Raw genomic sequence first — 19,004 nt, forward strand, 5'->3', positions numbered from 1 at the left:
GTAACTGCCCCTCCTGTAAGCCCTCTTCTGGGACCTAACCCCTAAGTTCTCTGCTTCTGGTGAGTCTGGAACTCTGCCTTGGAGCACTGCTGTTGGCTTGATTACATTGGCCTTTCTTAAAGCAACTGACAGAAGATTCCCATTCCCGTCAGCCTCCCTCAGCACAGGCTCTCATTAGGGGCCATAGCAACCAAACTCCCTCCTCCTCTTCATGCTGAGGAACTCCTGTGCGTGGCCAGGCCTGGTGAGAATCCAGCACTGTCTGAGTCCCGACCTTGTCCCTCCGCATAAACACCAACCAACACCCATCAGTTGGAAGCAGACATGGAATCACACCATCTTACATACTAACTTATGGATGAGACTCCAAGCTGACACAGGCTTAGCCATATGAAAAGTATCTATTTCCAAAAGTATGGAAAATTCAGACAGGCACAAAAGAAGTAAATGTTAGCCGTAACTACGCAGCCTGCCCCCTCCTGAGGACCCACAGCTCTCAGTGGCATTTTTGAAAAAACAACTGTATACTTTGGCAGTTTTCCTTTAGAATTTGCCAATATATAAACATGGCTGAGATTGTACATGGCTATAATCCTGTTATTACCCAAACTGAATGTTTTCAAGCCTTTCTACAAATGCCTGATAAAATATGAATGGAGCCACATCATACTTTTGCCAAGTTATATGACTTTGGGTATAGTTTCTTCATTCATGTACTAGTGGGGAATGAGCCCAGCTGGCTTCCTGGTGTCTTTATATTGCTGGGGCCCAGGGGTAACATCTGTGTTCACCTGTAGCCATCTGGGGGTGTACGAGTCTTGTGGAAGGAGGCAGGTGCTCTAGCAAGCACAGACAGGAAGGAAAAAGAATGTACGGCCCAGTGGTTTTTCTAGCATCCTTTAGCGGAAGAGATTCCTCTGAGCAAACACAGATGTTGTGTTGCCCCTCCATGTTTGTAACCCTTGTAACCCAAACTTGCTCATTTCAGATTGGCCACATCGATGGAGAGCCCGGCCGCAAAGGAGCGTTTCCCGTCTCGTTCGTGCACTTTATTGCTGACTAAACTGCCACTAAACAAAAGCCTTTGTTTAGTTATGTTCCGTTTTGTTACTGGTACCAAGGCTAGCCATAGCCAGTCTCACGGACTGTGTTGTACAGCAGACCATTTTTTCATGACACTGTCCTGTTCTAAAAACTCAGAGGCGAGTTTTATATATAAGTAGGTTGTTTTTTTAATAAGTTGTGGTTTTCACGCAACATTGCTATACTTTTACTAGGAAAAGCGGAATTTCCTAAAAGGGGGGGATGAGAAGCTATTTAACTGTATACCCAGGATCCTGTATTTCCAGGAGTAGCTGAGCCTAAAAACAGCTTAAACAAATTTGGGGGATTCTTAAAGCTTTCCTTAGCCTGATTCTGACATTAGTTATCTTGTTTAAGCACAGTCAGTTTAGCAAGCCAGCACCATGCTGCTTCCGAGTCTGTTGCCCTACCCTGGACTTTGTCCACAAAGCCATCCATCCACCTTTAAAGACGTGTATTCCTTTGAAACTCAGCCAGTGTCTGTTTAAAGCAACGTGACAATTTATACGTTAGCCTTGTACTTTTCTGGACCCCGCCTGTGAGGTGGCAGCTGCCATGATCTCCTGCATGTATGTACAACCCATTGTTGTAAACAATCATACCTAGCATACTACTGGTGGGTTATCACAACGTAGCTAACAGCAGTTTGTTCTACACCAGGTATTTCTAAACTGCAGTTCCTGAATTTGGTTAAAAACTAAGGATGATGGATTGCAAAGCAGTAAACTAGCTCGTATGCCTGCGTGTTTTAGGATTTGCCTCGGTCAGCGTCCCCCATCACACAGGATTAGAATACGTGGTGCAGACCACAGTAAGAGTCACATTCATTCCTCCGTGTCCGGGTGCGTGCTCCTGCCTTCCCCTCCCAGCTCCCGAGGACACCCACTCAGCTTAGTTCTTGTCTTTAATAGGATTCTCCAAAAGGAATGGTAGCTACACTGTCTTGAAATTTAGCCTATCCAGTTGTTTGTATTCAAGAGCCTATCAGAAATCTGTAGATCTTGGGGAGCCCAGTACCCCCAAACATCCCAGTTACACCATGTAAGCCCATCGCATCACTCCTAAATTTACACTATGCGGGGTGGTGGAGGGGAACTAGGTTGTATATGATAAAAATCAAAACTCATTAGTTCCATGAACTTGACTGTCATACCTCTACTTAATAACGGTAAGCACAGGTAAGAATAGTAGTTGGGAAATGAAAGAGGCAAGCATAGGGCTTGAACGAAAGCTGGAGTTTGAACAAAAGGAATGGATTGAGGACTAAGCTTGACAGTGAGGCCATGTTGCTGCCGAGGTGGCACACTTTAGCAAAGCAGCCCCTTCTTTACTCTCTTTGTGCAAGGCTCTTACAAGCTTAGAGCTTCCCATTCTCTGTTTCTTTCAAGGAAAACAGGACAAACTGGAATGTCTTATGATGCTATATAGTGACTGCTTCCTGTCTTTCAGATTCTGGGTGAAAACGTGTTAGATCTGTAATTGAGCGCTCTCTCTCTCTCTCTCTCTCTCTTTCTCTCTCTCTCTCTCTCTCTCTCCCCCTCTCCTCCCCCCAACACTGCATCTGTTTTTCACCACTTGTTAATTTCTGTCCTTTGAGCCCTTCTCCTAGTCACTTTTCTCATAGACTTAAAAGCGTGAACAGATGCAGTTTGCACATTGCACTTCCCAGTTCCTTTTCGGTGCCTCCCCCACTCCCAACCCCACCCCCACCCGCATCTGTATCATCGGTCTTTAGAGACCTGGTGCCAGCTCTCTGAGGAGTCTAGTTGATTTATGTCAACATTTTAACTTCAGTCCCAAGCTAATCTATCAGGTTCACTGGTACATAAATACCTAGGAAATATTTTTCCACTCTCTAATTTGGTGGCACTATTGTGCAGTAATGGATAGTACTTTTTACCAGAAGAGAAATTCTATTGACTTCCTTCCTAATTGTCCTTCCTGTTACTTGCTCTTTGCAAATTGAAAAGAGAAAGCAACTGAAAGGAAAGCATTGTAGATACTATTTATATTTAAAGTTTGCATTTCACGAGAGTCAGCTGCGGAATTCGGGCTTCTTTCTTTCTTTTAATTTTTTAATTTTTTTTTTTTTTTTGCCGCTTTCCATCAGGTCTGACTTGGAGGGAAGGTGACTCAGAAATAGGGTGCACAGACTAATGGGATCTCCTGAGGGTGGAGAATGACCTGCAGCCTAGAATGCTATTTTGAGATGTATGATATTCAATTCATTCACTTGATTACTTTGGTCTAGTTGCAGCGCAACTGTATATACTGTATAACCTAAACGGATTATTTTCATTGTCCTTAATGCAGTGATTTATAATTAGAGCATGTTTAATAAATTGACTTCCTGTTAACCAGTCATTTGACTGGAAAAAAATAAAGTGCTTTTAAACAAACATGGTTTTCATCTGTAGGGTAGTAGCTATGGGCACCCAGCAGGCGTCCTCCAAGGTTCTCTGAACTCTGGGTATTATCTTGACAATACCTTTCTGGTAAGGTGCTTTTTGTCCTAAGCTGACACTGTCGCTCCAAGGCCATGTGAAATTGAGGTTCCCCAGTCCAAACCTCTGTTTCTCAGTTTCAAGCAAGTGATCCAGAGCCCCTGGGAAGCTACAGGGTGTAAGTCATTCAGAGCAAACTTGGATGATGTGTCGGTATTAAGTGTATATGCATTTAAAAAAGACAACAGAGGTTTATCATTCTTAGGTTTTATTTTTATGTGTATGTGTGAGTGGCTGAATGTGTGTGTATGTGTGTGTGTGTGTTTATGTGTGTGTGTGTATGTATGTACACCACATGTATGCCTGGTACCTGAGGAAGTCAGAAGAGGGAGTCAGATCTCCTGGAACTGGAGTTACAAGCAGTTTTGAGCCACCATATTGTTGCTGAGGAACTGAACCCAGGTCCTCTGCAAATGCCCTTAAGTACCAAGCCATCTGTCCTGACCCCAAGGTTTCTCTTTTGTTCAGAAAGCAGGTCATTTATTGGAAGTTGACCTAATGTTAACAACACCTTTTAGTGTAAGGCCAATATTTTATACATTACACTTTTAGAAAACCAGATCAGAGCATTATACCCTCTAACAGTCCATGGCTGCAGACAGATGTAGGAACAGGTAAGCTTTGGGTGGGTCAGTTTCCACTTGGCTGTAGAGTTCAGGACTTGTCAGAGGTCAGCACGGAGTCAAACGCTGTGGATAAGACCTTGCAGATTGCCTGGGCTTGCTCCTGCGTTATAGGAAGAGATGCAGTGTTGGCGGACGATGATACATGACCAACACAAATTGTACAGAACTCTCAAGAACTAGTGAAAAGAAGAGAGAGTGCAAACGGAGTCTACATATTTCTCCAGGAGCTTTGCCTGCCTACCTCACATTGCTTCCTCCAAACCTACACATCTGCACCTGGACTCCTGACATGGCATATAGTAATGGCTGGCGCTAAGCCTGAGACTAAGGTGGCAACTCGGGAGTAGGGAGAGCTTTGACTCAACCCAGCCAGGTCAGTGTCGCCCAGCAGAAACAGCTCCTGGCCTGTCTGAATAGCTGCTGACCCAGAGTTTATTCATTCTGAGGATGGCCCTTGAGGAGAGGCTTTTCTCAGCCTTTGAAAGCTGTGGAAGAACTCAGTCTCTCCATTTCATCTACTGAATAGGAACAAACTGAGACATCTCACCAGGCTGTTACACTGGTAAACCCACAGGCTGTATTCTTCATGGCTTGCATCTGTGGTCTTGAGTGCCAGCAAGCTCTTCCCAGCTCCCAGGCCATCATCGTAACACACCATCCGGATGATTAAATACAGGGCATGCCTATGCAGGACACCCTGTGAAAATCACAAGACCTTCAGAAAGCTGGGACGTGGCTGTCAATGTTTCTCAGTTCTCGGGAAACATGTAGAATGTTTTAGGGGGCTTAAAAAGGTAGGCCCACAGATCTGGGAGAAAAGACTGTTTCTCAGCCCAAGGGACACTGGTATACCTAGTTATGGGGAGACTTGTTTTCAGGATCACACTTTCCTGTTTAAACCCAGAGAAATAGGAATAAGGTCCACATCGCTGCCTGGCCTTCATGCCAACCAACAGCTACTTTCAATTGATATGGTGCCCCTAGATGAAACTCAGTGGGGGCCCACATGTATGTAGGACATACAAAAGAAGCCCATGCCCACCCTCAGGAACAAGCAGAGCTTAACATTAGCAACCAGGCAAACCCACAGGACACAGGAGTCCAAGTGTGGCCCTTATAGGCTGGGGCTCCTGATCGCATAGAATGTACTGACTGAGCACTGCACTTACATGCTGATCCGTGGTTGAGACTTTTATGCCGTACTTAGAAACGCCCAGAATAAACTCCTCTTCCATGGGAACAAAAGGCAACTTTCCATCTTGCTTTAAAGAGAAAATAAATCACAGCACACATTAAAACCACAAGATCATCTTAGGTTGAGTTAGTTGCACTTGGAATCTGGTTGTCACAGCCTCAGACACTTTAGAATCCAGTTTTCACAACTATCCCCCCCCCCCCAAATTCAGATCTATCCACTCCCTGTGTACTGGTCTGTCCTTTTGTGGTGTAAACACTAATGGAAATTATTATTCAGCCAGGTGTGTTGGTGCCAACTTTTAGTCCTAACGCTCTGAAGGCAGAAGCAGGCAAAGGCAGGCAAATCCCTGTGAGTTAAAGGCCAGCCTGGTCTACACAGCAAGTCCCAGGACAGCAACAGCTGTGTACCTTGTCTGAAAACAAAACTTACACTACTTACATTTTAAAATCCTCAAAGCGCATCAGGACAAGGAATGACTGACTGGGAAGTTAGGTAGCAAGGACCATCTTTCTCATAGTCATTTTCTGTCTGACTGTTAAGTTATACCTTGCTAGCTACAGATCCTAGGAGAATTACAAATAACTCCACTCACAAAGCTGTCAATCACCAGTTTGAGCTGTTGGATGATACCCGATCATACCCTGACCCCCAGCAGATCAGCTGGTCCCATCCACCGAAGAATGCTGCCTAATTTGTCTTCTCTCAATACAGATATTACTAGCAGACAGAAGATGTCCTGTACTGTAAACGGTTTGTGGACTGATGAGTTACAGTAAGTGAGCCATCTCCAGATGCCTTGGCTCTTGGCAATATTGAGAAGAATAACACCCTGTCAACCATTTCTCACAGATCTAAGACAAGTTACAAGGATCAAAATGCTACTGTCAATGATGGCATTTTACCAAACAAAAGCTCTGTGGTGGATGGATAACTTAGCCATCCTTACAGAATGACGAAAGTGCTAACAGAGTCCTGAACATCTTTCTGCATAACAGTATTTGTCACTTACGCTTTGTTTAAATGACCATATTCCAAGCTGAGTCACGGATAACTAACAGGCTCTACCAAAAGTTCTGCTAAACTGCAAAATTAGATTCGCTAATTTTCCGTGTAATTTCCCTCACAGCCATAAAGATACAAGTCCTGTCTAATGCTCCCCGTCTCTATGACCGAAGAGGTGGAAGGTTGTCCTGGCAGTTCTGGGGCTCTTGCTATACAGACAATGATGGCCTTGAACTCAGATATCTGCCTGTCTCTGCCTTTCAAGATAAATGTATAGGTAATGTAGGTAATATAAAGGTAAATGTGTAGATCTTATAATTTTATTTTATAAACAGTATGGCATCTTAATTTTTTTTACACAGATTTTTTTTAAAGATGTTTTAAAAACGTATATAGGTGTTTTGCCTGCCTATATGTATGTGTGCCATGGGTGTGCACCCTAAGGACGCAGAGGAGAGGGTTGGTCCTCTAGAGCTGCAGTCACAGATGGTTGTGAGCCACCATCTGGGTCCTGGGAACAGAACCTGGGTCCTCTATAGGAACAGCTGTGCTCATAACCATCACACTGCCTTTCTAGCCCTCCAACAGTGATTTTTTTTCTGACCTCAGTATATTTTCAAAGCCCCTCAGCTTAATTCTTGTTGGAAATGGAGTTAAGAAAGGAGATACATTGGCAGTAGTGCCTCATGCCTTCAATCCCAGGACTCAGCCAGAAGGCAGGCAGATCTCTGAGTTGGAGGCCAGCCTGATCTATAGAATGAGTTCCAGGACAGCCAGGCCACATAGAAGAACCCTGTGTTGAAAAAGACAGAAAGAGACAGATGGTTTTGGTTTGGGATTTTTTTTTTTTTTTGGTCCATGTTATGAGTTTTTACATCAGTGAAACCAGTTCAGTCGGGTAAAGCTTTGAAAGATTGTTTTAAAGAAAAATCTACAGAGTCCAAGAGGTCAGTGCATTCAGTTCTTCAATCAAGCAAGGATACCAATCAATCCCATAAAGTAAAATGTTCTATGCCTGGAGAAAAGCTGTTTCTTCCTGTGAGTCTCCATCTCCAGGACCCCTTGCACCATCTTGACTCCATGCTGACTCAGGATGAGAACCAGCTTTAGCCAAAGATGGTGAGCACCCTGCAGTGAACCCAAGAGAAACATTTTTCTTCAAGGCTGCACATTTAGCAGCCAGAGGGTTCAGTTGGAACCCAGCTTTGTCCTGTCACTCACCTGGGCGACGTCTATGTAATTGATCAGGTCTAGTGGCCCTTCAAGGCTCTTCCCCTCAGACACGGCCAGTCTCTCAATGGCACCCACGTACTTTATTCGGAACTCAGCACATGTGTCTAAATTGCTGTTACTTTGTCCTAAGATTACAATAGACATTGAAAAGTGATGCTTACTTTACAAACATTCTCAGTCCTTTTCTATATATTATATATGTTATACATATTATAGAACATAAGATATATAAATAATATAAAATTAAAATGTATAGTATAAAGCAAGACTGTCATTAGGATATAACCCTAACTATAATGATAGTTTTTGTTTTTAAGATTTATTTTTATTGCCCATGTGCAGGTGTTTTAATCTATAGATCTGTATCATAGGCATCCAATGCCTGAAAAGGCAAGAAAGGAGATGGGTGCCCTGGAACGAGCTGCAGACAGTCGTGAGCTTTCACGTGGTACCTGGGAACCCAACCAGGGCCCTCTGCAGTCTTAACCTCTGAGCCATCCCCAGCCCGGGCTTCATTTTTGAGAGTTTCACTGTGTTCACCAGGCTGGCTTAGAAGTCACAGAGCCACCTGTCTCAGCCTTCCAGATGCTGGGATGAAAGGTATATTCTACCATATCAGCTTTTCATTTTGTTTTTTACTGGTTTTTGAGGCAGGGCCTTACCATCTAGCTCTAGCTAGCTTAGAACTTACTACGTAGACCAAGCTGGCCTCAAACTCATAGACAGCCACCTGTCTCTTAAGTGCTGAGATTAAAGGCAGTCACTACCATGCCTGGTCCTACACCCAGCTTTTAGTTACAAGCTTCTAAGTGCAAGATGTTTTAATATAATTAGGAGGAATCTAAATTTTTATTAAGCTTTTTCCTCAGTGAATGCCTACGCCCGATATATAAAAGTCTCAGTAATAAGGGCAAATGGATACCGATGACTTTCATTTCAAAATAAACAAAACTTGTAAAAGCCGACTAGATAATGAATAGTAGTACCGTTATAATACAAAGCTATTGGTCACTTCATTTCCTGACTCAAGACGCCTGTTCTAGCATTCTGCCAGAAACACCAACTTCTTCTTCTTCTTTTTTTTTTTAACTTATATAGAACAATGTGAAGGATAGGGTGTTCCTTAACAAATGGCAGCAAGATCTAGCCGGTATAGAAACTCCCACAAAGCACTGTGACACAGTGCTAAGGAAATACAGTGCAATTATATTTATGCTGTTTGTGAATGAGATTGATGCCAACATTTTAACCTCTGGAGGTAAAGATAATGAATTTTAGGTGCCAATATTATTTTAGGTAAAATAAAAATGAATGCAGTTTATTTCCAATTACTAGCTAATTATGGAGCTCAGTTAGGAGTCTCCTAATTTCTAAGAAGCCACAACTCTGAGGTAATTGTAGAACTGCAAAGGTCTGGGACGGACACACAACTTCATTTCTTGTGTGTCTGCTGGTCATCTCAACTAGAGTATCTGCAGGCAGCCCTCGAGGTTAACGGTTTCTAAATCCTTCACCACTAACACATCTGTCCAGTTCCCATAAACATCAAGCTCACGTATAATTCAGTCTGTGCTACCCTACCTATTAAAAAGCTGTTTTGGAACCACTAAGCCACTGCCATGGGATGTTTTCAAATGCTTGCTCACAGACCCACTGAGAACACTGCCTACGTGCCTACCCCATCTCACCAAACTGTGGTCAGTTTCTGAACTTCCCAGAAGTTGGCAGAGGGGAAGGAGAAACACCAGATCAGGAGACATCGCTCTACCACATAAAACACCAGAGTAAACACAACATCAGTCTGGAAGTCACCCGGCCCTCCTCATACCTGAGCTTTTAGTGGAGTCTGTGTCAAGGCTGGCGACAGTGCTGGATCTCGAAAGTCCTCCAAGGCTGGAATCCACAGACTGAGAAGGACAGTAAGTAAGACACATGTCTTTTCTGATGCAAATTTCTTATTAAGCTGAGCTGACACAATATCTAGTCAATGATTCAAGCAGACTGACTAAGGCTAAAGATATTTTCCACAGCCAACTTCAAAAGCCATGTGACAGGTGACTGCTCTGCAACCAGACAACACCGGATGCATGTGATGGGCGTCTTCAGGCTGAGGCTGTTAGCTCCCCTCCTCCACTCTGCCTTACACTGGAGCCTTCATGAACGCCTCTTCTTGCTTTCCTATTATTTCCATGGAACCTCAAAAGAATGGAGTGCAGAAAGACAACCATTGAGCAATGTCTCAGTCTGATATGTGAGGAGAGCCCAGGAGTCTCCCCGGCACTTAACCTGGCACTCTGCAATTACTTCCTCTAGCCCACAGCAGGCTCAGGGATATTAGCAGATGGCATGGCTGTCAATGTGAACAGAACAACAAAACCATTGACCAAGGTTAAAACTATGTAACTAGTTCTAAGGGATAAATATGTCCTTTGTTTCCTTAGAAATGGCATTCTGTGAAAACCCTGACTCAGGTGAGTGTTTCATAAATCCATTGGTACTGCCAGGCAACGTTTCTAATATCTGGTTAAACTTAAGCAATCTTGCTGTGAAGGAAATACTGTTACACACAACAACAACAAACCCTAGACTCTGAGGTATCTCGCCCCTCAATGCCTGCAACTTCACTTAAAAATGATATTTTATGGGCTGGCGAAATGATGCAATTCTTCAAGAGGACCTGAGTTCAGTTCCCAGCTCAGAACTCACCATAACTCCAGCTTCAGGGCTCCGGTGACTTCTTTTAGACATTGTAGGTCACCACCACACTCATCTGCATATAATATCCCTCATATATATGTACAGATAACTAATAATAAAATAAACCTTAAAAAATTAATTAAAAAAAAAAAACTTAGACCCAAGCATGGTGACTCTAGCACTTGGGAAAGGAAGAATCGGGATAAAAGGTATGCCCTGCTATAGAGACATTGCTATGAATTAAGACTAGCCTGAGCTACCTGAAACCCTATCTCAAGGAAGAAGAGAAAAGACGCTATATATTGTGGGCAGTAGACCATGCCATCAGATAGAAAACTTAGTAAGGTCCAGTGGATTCAGAAACCTCCGTATCCTCATACCTGAGGACCTTAGGTGTGACCAGGTTCCTGTCCTGGAACAGGTGGCCACAACACCCCATGGAGAGGACAATCAGTCACGTGGGGGCAGGGCTTGAAGCTCCTCCACTTGCAGATGAGGCATCCTTAACATCTCTAAAGCCAATAGAAAGCATCTGCTTTTAGACCCCCAACCCACCCCAAAATGTATGTAAGACCCTGACCACAAGGAATCAAAGACCTTACGAGAGTGTCGTACACTTTGAGAGTGTCGTATGGAGCTGTAACACTCTGGGGAAGGGAATTCTCTCCCAAGCTTTTGTTACTCCAGCCTACTGCACTCATTTCCTGCTCAGTGGCCACGCCCTGTTGCTCCACAGAGGAACTGCACTGCACTGACTCCAGAGCAGTGGGGGCAGCGGTAGAGACCTAGCAACCTGCCTTGATCTGACTCCCCCCCCCTCCTTTGGAGAGCTCAACTCTTTGGCTGCTTAGGCAGAGCCAGAGCTCCACAGATGCTACAGATTGCATCCAGAAAAAAAGTGGCAATATATGGGTCACTGAGATGGGTTTAACAGGTAAGAACACTTATTGCCCAAGTCCTACCACCTGAGTTCAATCCCCACTACCCATATGGTGGAAGCCTAGAACTAATTCCTGCCAGTTATCCCTCTGATCTCCACAAGCCACAGAATATGCCTCAATCCCTCAAATAAATAAACGTTTTAAAAAAAAGTTTTTTTTTAAAAAAAAAAGTTAAATCAGGGCTGGAGAGACGGCTCAGCAGTTAAGAGCACTGTCTACTCTTCCAGAGATCCTGAGTTCATTCCAGCAACCACATGGTGGCTCACAACAATCTACACTGACGCCCCCTTCTGGCATGCAGGCAGACAGGCATGCAGGCAGACAGATCACTCATATACATAAAATAAAATTTTTAAAAAATGTTAAATCAGTGTGTTTTAATGAAACCACGCATAGCTTTAGTTCCATTTAGTGGAATGAATTTAAAAATTTCAGAAATATGCCAAAATAATAAAATTAGAGCAAACACAGAGTGGCTATGTAGTGCAAAAACAAGCATTATAGGCAGGCAGCATGAAGACTGGACCTGGCCGTGGCCAGCACTCTGTATGCAGTTAGGAGAGGTAGCCTCAGAGCTCTGTGCTTCTGCCCCACCCTGGCCTCCTACCTTGCTCTTTGTACTGATTTCACTGCTCTGGGAACTGCTGCTGCTGTGTCTCTTCTTGCCTTTGCGAAACATCTTTCACCATAGCTTGATCCAGAGAAGATGCCCAAGTGGAACAAGTATTGCTTCCAGTACTGTCAGCTGGGTAGTGGCCCACACCTTTAATCCCAGCACTGGAAAGCAGATCTCAGTGAGTTCAAGGTCAGCATGATCTACAGAGTAAGTTCCAGGCCAACCAGAGCTATACAGACCGGGTCTCAAAAAAAGAAAAAAGGAAAAGAAAATCAACAACAGACCATGCTTTTGCAGAACACAAGCAGAAACCATCAGCCTTTTCCATGTCTGTGGGAGCGTTCTTTTTACTTCCCTTGGATACATTCTTTTTCATCCCTTTTCTCTATTAAATTATAAGATGCTGCTCTGGGAATGAGACTCAGTGGATTAGCGCTTGCCTAACAATGTGTGCGCTCCTGGCTTCAAACCCTATTGTTCCCTTAAAGACTTTACAGACGCAGCTGGAGAGATGGCTCAGTAGTTAAGAGAGCCTGACGCTCTTCCAGAAGACCTGAGTTTGGTTCTCAGTGATGTCAGGTAGCTCACAACCACCTGCAGATTCCTGAGTTCAAGGTTAGCCTGGGAAAGGGAATTTAGATCCAGGTGTGGTCAGGATGAGGTCCCACCCAGCTAATAAATAAATAAATAAATCCCAAAGGTTAGCCTGGGAAAGGGAATTTAGATCCAGGTGTGGTCAGGATGAGGTCCCACCCAGCTAATAAATAAATAAATAAATAAATAAATAAATAAATCCCAAGAGTTACTTAGAGAGCTGGCACAGCTCTTAGAACATTTTCTAGCAGCTATCCAGAGAAGACTGTCTGAAGAGCGAACACAGGTCTTTTAGAATTTTTTTTGGGGGGGGGGGCTTTATGGTTTTGATTGGAAAACTCAAGAATTACTTTTAGAATATTTCTAACAGGATTTCTAACTTGGTGGGAAGTTCCAAGAATTTTTTTTATAGCAGCTCTTCTGACTTTGGTCAGAAAACCCATGAACTGTCTAGAGAGTTTTTGGAATTTTTACTAGCAAAGAGAGCTGTCTGGAGCAGAAAGCTAGCTGTCTCAACCAGAGAGTTTTTAGAATAGCAAGAACAATCTGTCTAGAGGAAAGAGGAGAGGGGGGGAGAGGGAAGAGAAAGGAGAGAGGGAGAAAGGGCACAGTCTGGAAAGCCATCTCAGCAGAACCTAGGCCGCCAGCCTGGACCCACGATTTGACTTCAAGTCATTTGTTTTCACGGCTCCAGGACATTCATCTCTCAGGAACCTGGACCTAGCCAAGGCTGGTCCTTGGCACTCTACAGATCATGCTTATGCCAGAACCAAATCCTTGTATTGTTCTCCAAGGTTCCACACACCGCAGCTTCCGTTCCCCTCACTCACCCAGTCCTTTCTAGGCTGAACAGTGGACCTCGTGGAGGAAGAAAATGAGTTACAGTGGTAGTGGGGAGACGCCCACAGCAAGATCAGGGCTTCTGTGTGTTTGTAGAACCCATTCTCAGCCCACCTTCTAGGCTACCCACCATGGAGGCCTGAGCCTGAGAGTTTAGTCAGCCTTTCACCCAAACTCCTTCTCAATGCATACTTTATTTGTAGCAAGAAGAGTGGACCCACTCACTCAGTCCTGAATAGGCAGTAAGTACCTAGATGCTGGGGGACTCATGGCAGAAGGACAAAATTGGCCCATGGATAGGGGTGTGTGTGTGTGTGTGTGTGTGTCCATTTTTTAGTGGGAATGAGTAGATCAACAACAAAAACAAAAAAATATTAGGGAACATTCCCGTGAGGAAAACTAAAAGAGAATGGCAGGAGCAAAAGGAGAGAAGGCCCAAGGCCTGTAGGCCATAGGCAAGTATGGCTTGAGTCTAGCAAGTCTACAGAGGTTCCCACAGCAGTCAAGGGACAGAACCAGACTTCTGCTTTCAAGAACTGCACTGGGCATGCTGATAAGAGCCAGATATGGATGTCTCCTCAGAGGCCTTCAAGAGTCTGACATATTCAGAGGCAGATGCTCACAACTAGCCATTGAACTGATCATGGGGTTCTCAATGGAGGAGTTAGAGTGAGGACTGAAGGAGCTGAAAGGGTTTGTGGCACCATGAGGAGAGCAACAATACCAACCAACCACAGCTCCCAGGATCTAAACCACCAGCCTGGGAGCACTTAGGGAGGGATCCAGGGCTTCAGCTGAATACGTAAGAGTGGAGGGCCCTGCTGGGCATAGGTGGAAGATGAGATCCTTGACCTCATGAAGCCTGGACGCCCCAGGGGGTGGGAATTTTGAGGGTGGGAAAGTGGGAGTGGGGGGGTAGGTAGGGGTTACATCCACAGAGAAGAAGGAGGAAGGGTAAGGGGATAGGGGGTTCCCGGGTGGGTGGGTATGGGGTAAGGGGACAACATATGAAATGTAAATAAAATATCCAATAAATAAAAAAAAATAGAAAAAAAAAAAGAACTGCACTGGGCACTACACATGAAGCTAACTGCCTGGGGCAGGGGCAAAGGGAGTTAAAGGTTATTTGAGTACTGTGCAAAGTTACTGCAAAGGATAAGTCCACATCAAAAGACGCCTATAGTGAGGGAGGGGCAATGGGCCTAGGCCTGTGCTAAACTAGGTTAACCTAGCAGCATAAAGTACCGTGTTGGTGGTCTATGATAGTTGAAGTGCTGGTATATGACATACTTTAGGCACAAATATTTTAGTGCATACTTCTTGCTATTTACAGAGGATTCGATCTATAACCACACAAATGCATATAACCTATACATACCCTCCTATACATTTTAAATCACTTCTAAATTATTTAATGTAACTAGGCAAGCACCCTCCACTGAGCTGAACATTATATATTTGAGTGCTACAGAAATAGTTGTTTCGATGTATTATTTAGAAAATAATGATAAGGGGAAAAGTCTCCACTTGTTTGGTACAATGGAATTTCGGTCTTGTTTTTATAAAACCGCTTTAAAAATCTGGGGTTGTTTAAGTCTGAGCATGCAGAACCCATTTGCTGTGGAGAGATGATTACAAATTTAAATGCATATTTACATATTAATTTTAAAAGTTACTTAATAAAGTCTGGTTCTGTTGTTAGTGAATCTTAAAGCATCCCTGCAGATCCTTGGCAATGATTTGGATATCACTAAGGCCTTTGCAACTTCTCAAAACCTGCTTTCCAGCGTCAATCCAAGAACTTAGAGGGGAAAAGAACTGGTTAGTCTTTGACATCTACTGCTGTTCTGGATGCATATACTTAAGCAAATTGTTCTTGCTTCTAAATTATTCATGCATAAAAATGAGCCAGGAGATGCTGTCTGTCAGATGAATGTTAAAGAGATTCATCAAATGCAAAAACTGCCAGAGGCTGATCATACCCCCCCTCCCTCCAGACCTGCTCCCCTTTGTCTCTCCTGCTCAGGCAATTAAGCCATCACTGGTAGGAACCAGAAATCATCAATCCCTCATTGTTCTGCAACCTCCACATACAGTTAAAGACCGGGATCCCAGCATACATGGCAGAGCGCTCTGCCTCGGCTTTGTAACCAGCCCCACATCTGTAGGGAGACTAATGGCATTCTTCCAGCATGAATGTGATGAATTCTCAATCTATAGAAAATGCCCAAGTACATAGTTTGATACATTTAAAGAATCTACAAACCCACTGAAGATACATTCTAGATAAAAGCCTTTACCTGGAAAGAAAGAGAGACAGAGACAGAGACAGAGAGAGGAGGTGTGTAGAGGAGTGGATTACCTCTGGAGCTGAAGTTGAGCCACAAGCACCCGAACTTGGTTCCTCAATAAGAGAGGTAGATGCTCTTATCCACTGAGCCAGTTCTGCATGAATGATCTTGTCCTACAGGACTCCTTGTGGCTCTAAGGTCTGCCTCCACATTTTAGGAAAAAAAAAAAAAGATAACAATGATTTCTTTCAAACACAGATTAGAGACTGGTATTAGGCCGGCTGGAAACCGTTCGTTCGCAGGTGCCCTAGAGTAATAGACTAAGGAAGGTCAAATCTCTCCAGCAAGACACCCAGGGCGCCAACCACTCTCCTCACAAGCAAGTCTTCCACAATGGCTACACACTGAGTTCATCTCTCAGGAATGCAAAGCCACCTTGGTTTTCAGCCGGTTCTAAGCTCCCTGTATGTTCGTTCTTATGCTATCCAACTTTTCCTCCCATAGAACTCTGATTTTGTAAGTTTCTTGGCAGCTACTTGCTTCGCACGAGTTATTTAAGACCTTTTCTAAGAAAGCCTTCCTTGGACTTTCAGGTTGGACTAAAAGACATCAGATCACAGCCTTAAAATATGCCATCTTCCACTTAAAACTCACTCTCTCAACTAACTAGTGCAAGGCGAGGCTGAGTTAGTTTTAAGCGCATAGATAGCACAGTGGAGGAGGGCTCGCTACAGGGTTCTGAGAATTGCCTTGGGAGGTGATATCCAATATACAACTAGCACTGAACTCCCAACATCGCCAAAGGCAACACTAGGTGCTCCAGAAACCGCTAGCCCTCACTTCGGCCATCTGGAGCAGTCGGTCGGTCCCTAGAGTCATCAGAGCCTTCCGAGCAGTGGGAACGCCCAGCTGCATTTACAGGAGTCAACCAAGACAGAGATTCAATAACTTGCCCCACATCACAAAGTTTACTTGGGGACCCCGACAAGATCAGGCTTCCAAAGCTCTGCACACATGCTTCGCACAAGTGAGGATATAGACAGCTAACTCCAACCCCAACGGTGCAGCAGCAATCAGAGCGAGGCCTCAAGCTCTTACCGAGCCTGGTCCCCGGGGAGGCGAGCGGTAGACCTGTCACGGGAACGCGGGTCCCTCCCTGACCGGGCGCGGAGCTCCTCTTCCTTTCCCCGGTTTGCACTCAGCTGGTGCCTCAGCCTCGGGACGTGGAAGGAATGGGGAAACGGCGGGCTGCGGGGAGCCCCACCCCCACCCGCACCCTCTGGCCCGGCTGGGTTGAGGCCCGGTTCTCACCTCGCCTCCTCGGCTCGTCTCCCGGTCGCCCCCTCCTCCTGGGGTGTGGGATGGTCCAGCGGCGGCGGCCGGGAGGCTACTCCAGTTCGTAATCCAGCTCCAGCTTTGCCAGTTTTCCTACCCTGGTTCGCTAGGCCACGCCCCTGTGACGCGCAGGCGCAGTCCTTAGGCCGCGCCTCCAGTTCCTTAACCGCACCTCAGGGAACCAAGGGAACCTCGTTCTCGGACCGGAAGTTGGAGGGGCGAATCTAGTTCCGAGAGCACTAGAGCGCCGGAAGTTGTGTGTTGGTGGTGGGTTTTTTTTTTCTTCCTTAGTTCGCTGTGGCTGTGCTTTGAATTTAGAGACTGCGACGACGGGTTCGTGGTCCACGCTGCTCCTGAGACTGCCAGGATGTCTGCGATTCCTGCAGAGGAGAGCGACCAGCTGCTGATCCGACCCCTGTAAGGGACGAGCTAGAGAGGGAGCGATGCCCCCGGATGTGTGAAAGCCTGGAGGGACCCCCGCGGAGGCAGCTGCGGGTCCAGCCTCTCAGGCTCAAGGGGTTTGGAGAATGTTGATCGAGGGGCCATCTAGGTTGAATGTCATTTTTCCTTCAGTCTCGGGGAGGGTATGTCGGAGTTGAAAAAAAAAATCCAGGTCATGGGGCGTTTTCATAAAGAAAGGGTTGCCAATTAACACAATTCTGGATCTCGTACATCAGGGCAAGCCTTGAGGGAATTGACAGATAGAGGACAATGTAAGGAAGAATTGCATTTGCCTCCTTTCCAGGCCCCTACACGTGCTCAGATGGGCGGGGAAATTAAAGACGTGTGAGTGTTGCACTTTCAGAGCTCAGACCTTAGCAGAAGGTAGGAGGAATTTGGAGAGGGGAGAGCAGAGGTGTTTTCGAGAGAAATTAAGAGCTAAATCACCATAAAAGACTGGTTTTAGTGGAAATGGTGTTCTGGAATGTTTTGTAGAGAATTGCCTCACACATTTAAAGGAGTAGAACGTATTGAATGAGCGATGAGACCCTACACGAGATTGTTGCTCAGTGTGAGACCCTAGCTGGCACCACATGAATGTGTACATTTTCAGAAGATGGAAACTATGTCTCTTACCCGTTCATAATGTACGGTTTACTGAGCACTTACCAATGAATGTATCCAAGTGTTGCTGTCATCCCCCTATATACACTAAGCAAATATCAAACAACACCACCAGGCATGGACTGAGTTCAGTGATTTCACTCCTTTGGTGAAGTTGTAAAGTGAGGAATGCTGGAATGAGTTTGTGAAAATAGACAGCTACCTTGGAGTCAGACCCACTCTTCTGTTTAATACGGAAATAACCTCAGTGAACCCACTTCCTCATGTGGAAAACAACACTCACCATGAGGAGTGATGCTCTTGGGCAGTGCTCAGTGCTCATTTTGACATCTGTTTCAGGAGCACAGGTCAGCACTGCTGTATCTCAAAAAAGTTGGAAACTACTTTCTGACAGATCTCACACATCCTGGAAATGTAATTGTTCGAGCAAAGGCTTAAAGAGTTGGTACAAATTAAAGACAGTGTAGGAGTCACAAGGTTCCAGATGAACACGAGAGGTTCTGATTTACGGCCAATTTTACTTTGGTTGCAGTTAACAGATGAGCAGATAGAGTTGGGCAGGCTATCAGGGTTCACTTAGGAAGGACCTTGTGCACGTACTAAAGAGTGTGAGTGTTTATCACACCAGTTACAGTGAGCCAACAGAAGATTTGAGGCAACTCTGTAATATAGTGGCGCTACATTAAAATGTGGCTACGTCTCCTTTTAAAAGCACTCGGTGGCCTTTTGCTAGTGACCCACTGAGCTGTCAAGAAGGGGCAGAGTGGAAACATCACTTAGAGGAGAAGTGGTAGCGTGTTGTTTGCTTCAATCAGTGTTGTGACTAGAAAAACAAAAAACAACTCGAGTGTGGCAGATGAATAAGAACATGGACGAAGTGAAGAGAATGTGGTAGAGTCCGGTCGCGGTCCAGTTCTGAGTGGTGAGCGCTGGTAGCCAGTGAAGTGAGGAGTGACTGAGTAGGAAGGCATGGGTTTGA

At 44.9% G+C, this 19,004-nt stretch overlaps 3 protein-coding genes and 1 non-coding gene across 5 annotated transcripts in view; 3 read left to right on the forward strand and 1 right to left on the reverse strand.

The window, feature by feature from the left end:
• The window catches only part of Asap2 (ArfGAP with SH3 domain, ankyrin repeat and PH domain 2), a 116,919-nt gene extending 113,437 nt beyond the window's left edge, over positions 1-3,482 (forward strand). The window contains exon 26 of the mRNA XM_028777751.1: positions 989-3,482. Within this exon, the coding sequence (XP_028633584.1) occupies positions 989-1,063 (75 nt within the window). The 3' untranslated portion in view covers positions 1,064-3,482. The remainder of the gene's footprint in view (positions 1-988) is intronic.
• Positions 3,483-4,039: 557 nt separating this feature from the next.
• Positions 4,040-17,064, reverse strand: Itgb1bp1 (integrin subunit beta 1 binding protein 1). Of its 2 annotated transcripts, XM_028777780.1 has the most exons (9): positions 16,937-17,064; positions 15,697-15,825; positions 12,140-12,144; positions 11,892-12,061; positions 9,475-9,553; positions 7,635-7,771; positions 5,383-5,475; positions 4,761-4,910; positions 4,040-4,313 (listed from the first exon to the last, which is right to left on the reverse strand). In XM_028777780.1, exons 4-9 carry the CDS (start codon positions 11,961-11,963, stop codon positions 4,242-4,244), a joined length of 603 nt encoding a protein of 200 aa, XP_028633613.1. In that variant the 5' UTR covers positions 11,964-12,061; positions 12,140-12,144; positions 15,697-15,825; positions 16,937-17,064; the 3' UTR covers positions 4,040-4,241. The 2 variants fall into 2 exon arrangements, with proteins under 2 accessions (XP_028633613.1, XP_028633612.1); XM_028777779.1 differs by lacking the exon at positions 16,937-17,064 and adding an exon at positions 16,724-16,877 and having other exon boundaries at positions 11,892-12,144.
• Positions 17,065-17,133: 69 nt separating this feature from the next.
• The window catches only part of Cpsf3 (cleavage and polyadenylation specific factor 3), a 28,568-nt gene continuing 26,697 nt past the window's right edge, over positions 17,134-19,004 (forward strand). The window contains exon 1 of the mRNA XM_028777759.1: positions 17,134-17,377. Within this exon, the coding sequence (XP_028633592.1) occupies positions 17,328-17,377 (50 nt within the window). The 5' untranslated portion in view covers positions 17,134-17,327. The remainder of the gene's footprint in view (positions 17,378-19,004) is intronic.
• LOC114629724 lies at positions 18,725-18,853 on the forward strand. Its single transcript, XR_003712714.1, has one exon. It is a non-coding gene; the product is annotated as a small nucleolar RNA SNORA21 (small nucleolar RNA).

Source organism: Grammomys surdaster, unplaced genomic scaffold, assembly GCF_004785775.1.
Source record: "Grammomys surdaster isolate TR1022 unplaced genomic scaffold, NIH_TR_1.0 314, whole genome shotgun sequence".
NCBI lineage: Eukaryota > Metazoa > Chordata > Mammalia > Rodentia > Muridae > Grammomys > Grammomys surdaster.